Consider the following 2,956-nt stretch of genomic DNA (forward strand, 5'->3'; position numbering starts at 1 on the left):
TGCTTTAATTGTTCACAAAATGATCACATAAAACAGCCAACGCGTTTCAGGGTTGGGGGGGCAGATTGTGCCAGTGTGAATGTTTTTCTCCATAATACCAGCTGGTTCTATGACAGTCGAGCTGCAATCACTGAACATTTCCGAGTCCCACGCTTCCCATTAATATATTTATAGATGTCAACCGGCACAGCCGTAGCGAGCTCTTTACTTAAAGAGAACCGGTCGTTGAAGAAATCACGAAGGTCATCACTTCGGATGTTTGTGTTCCTAAACGCACGAGGCGTCTCACCGCTCTTGGACTTTACTGATCTGTATATCGGGTCAAAGGACTATGCAGTGTCGGAGTTGCTCTGACTCAGAGTACGCCGAGAGTCCAACTCTGCCTGCAGGGTTCCAGGTGTCGTAATATTTCCCCCCCTACACACTTCCAGGTGCCATTGTAATATATCCCCCCCACTTCCAGGTGTCATTGTAATATATCCCCCCCACTTCCAGGTGCCATTGTAATATATCAGTAACCAGATAATTAATGTTAATATTCACACCACTTGAATGTTATGGCTGATCGGTGTAAATATATCTCAAGAAAATTGTATTTTAAGCCATTTTTGGGATAATTCTTCTATTACAAAAGGAAGCTGTGTAAAGGGCAGTTTTTAGCTGGCAGCATCCAGGTCTACATGCACTTTAAATCACAAAATCCGATGACATTGGAGTGTACAGTAAAAGTGAAGGGCTGCTAGTCCGGCTGTGGCCACAAGGGGGAGCCCTGAGACAGGCTGTTAGTCCGGCTGTAGCCACAAGGGGGAGCACTGAGACAGGGAACCACATAGAGCGGCTCTTACCTGAAGAGCTTGACCTGCTGCCCATACTGCTGACCTCCTTCTCATAGCTGCCATTCTCCATCTGCTCCATCCTCCTCCTCGCTGCAGGAATAAAAAGAAATCAGGAACTCAGTTAACACCCCGAAAATGTTCCTTCTGAGAGCACAGTACGAGAACAATGACAGGTATGTACAGCTTTCATCAGTCTGTTCACTAAAAATATGACATTGGGCTGAGGGCACACTGGCTTGTCTATATTAAAAGGTGGACTCCACCCGGAACAGATTTGGCTCCAGTAGCTTCTTAGGGGGAGATCCCCCCCACAGTAGTTATAAGACAAATGCTTGTATATAGCAGAGCGGATTACCCCCCAACCTCCATTTACCACCTCGACCCTTCAATTCATAAGTGATATTATTGCATGGCGTGCCCTGGAGGGTCAGGACGGTTCTGTCTTATGGCGCTATTGTGGAATGGTGGGTATGCCCCATGCCTACTCATACAGAAAAATGCCCACTGCTGCTTAAAGTAGGGTTGCCCAGGACCGCCATGATTCCCTATGGCCAGGCCTGTGACATGAAAGGGCCTTTAGGAAGCTGGGAGCACTTAAAGCTGGTCAAGCTGGACAGGCTCCTGTTCGTTTCCAACACATTTTTTTTTGCATTCCTCAATTCCTATACAAGTCTATGTACATCGGTCACGCGTGGGTCATACGGGGACTAACGGCAGGCGAGAAGCCCGTCAATGAATTCTGAATGACCAGAGAAGGGTCTCAAACGGATGTCATTGACGCGAGCCCAGAGCCTGACTACGAAGACCTGAAGGACACGTGCTACGAGTGTGCGAGCAGCTTTATAACATGAATAAAAGAATGGACACCGGGACTACAGTATTAGGCCCCCATTCACACTGAGCGATTTCGCGCAAATGGTTGCATTGAGCAAACTAGAATCGCGGCAAAATCCGCTCCAAAAAGGGTCCTGCTGTAGCGACGCACAACCCGCGACAGACAGAGCCCCATTGTCATGCACTGGAGAGCGATATCGCGCGGCAAATATCTGCGGTATCGCTCAGTGTGAATGGGTAGAATGAGTATTGGATTGCCGGTGTCAATCCTTTCATTCATGTATCGCGGTGGTTGCCATCCGTCCACTACATCATTGGCACAGCGGCTCTGAGTGCGTTGGGTATATGGACTGTGTGACGACACGGTGATCAGTTTATAAGTTAAACGTGTATTGGTGTTGGGTTATGTTTGAGTGCGTTATGCTGTGTGACCTGGTCATGGAAAGACTATCAGCACCATCCCCCGTTATCTCCCATTGTTCTCCGAGGGAGCTCAGAACAATGACATTCTGGCCAGGCTTCTGCTATGGCTGCTTGGAGCTCGTTAGCAGGTGGACACCTGTGGTGTTGAGCAGACCGATGGTCTGGGACGGGGGATGTGATGGGATTATATTCTGATCTCATCACATGCTGTATAAAAGTTTGTGCAGTTTCTCAATAAACCAGAGTTTGTTTCACCCTACACTGAGTCCTGACCAGTGACGGGGGAAACTGGGAGCTACAGATCAGCGGGTTCCAATATCTCCTCAGCAAGGAAGAAGACAGCGACGGACATACTCATCCCGAGTACGGGGGTCCGTCACAGACTGCATCCAGCTTTATAACATAACACTACGCCAGCCGAGGTCAGGGACATGAGGACATGCAGATTGGTGGTCTGGGGTCACTACTCATGACTTCCATTGTCGGAATTAGCCTCATGGCAGCCATGTTTGTGTCCGGTGGTCACCTTGCTGGAGCTGTTTGGTCAGATCCTTCAGATTGACGGCGTGCTTCCTCTTCTGGGTGCTCAGTTCGTTTTCCAGATCTTCTATCCGAGTGTTCAGCGAGCCCACCTGAGTCCGATGAGAGTCCAAGTCTGCCTGCAGGGTGGTCACCTCCTGCTGCCTCAGTGCCGTCTCTGAGGCCAGCCTCTCTTCCTGTCACACAGACACACACAGGACATTACAAAACGCATAACAGGATGTAACGTGTTCTTTGTGATTTCAAGTCGAAGAAGTTTATTCTGCTTATGTTTTACTTTTTTCATCAACACGATAATGACATTTTAAAATAAAACCTCCCCC

General features: G+C 48.5%; 1 protein-coding gene across 1 annotated transcript in view; it reads right to left on the minus strand.

Moving 5' to 3' along the window:
* Positions 1-2,956, minus strand: part of CCDC186 (coiled-coil domain containing 186) — a 38,090-nt gene that overhangs the window by 14,452 nt on the left and 20,682 nt on the right. Inside the window, exons 11-12 of the mRNA XM_018570756.1 lie at positions 2,620-2,809; positions 846-926 (exon numbers count right to left, since the gene is read on the minus strand). Coding sequence (XP_018426258.1) covers positions 846-926; positions 2,620-2,809 — 271 coding nt within the window. The remainder of the gene's footprint in view (positions 1-845; positions 927-2,619; positions 2,810-2,956) is intronic.

Source organism: Nanorana parkeri, unplaced genomic scaffold (assembly GCF_000935625.1).
Source record: "Nanorana parkeri isolate BGI_ZX_2015 unplaced genomic scaffold, ASM93562v1 scaffold1592, whole genome shotgun sequence".
NCBI classification, from domain to species: Eukaryota; Metazoa; Chordata; class Amphibia; order Anura; family Dicroglossidae; genus Nanorana; species Nanorana parkeri.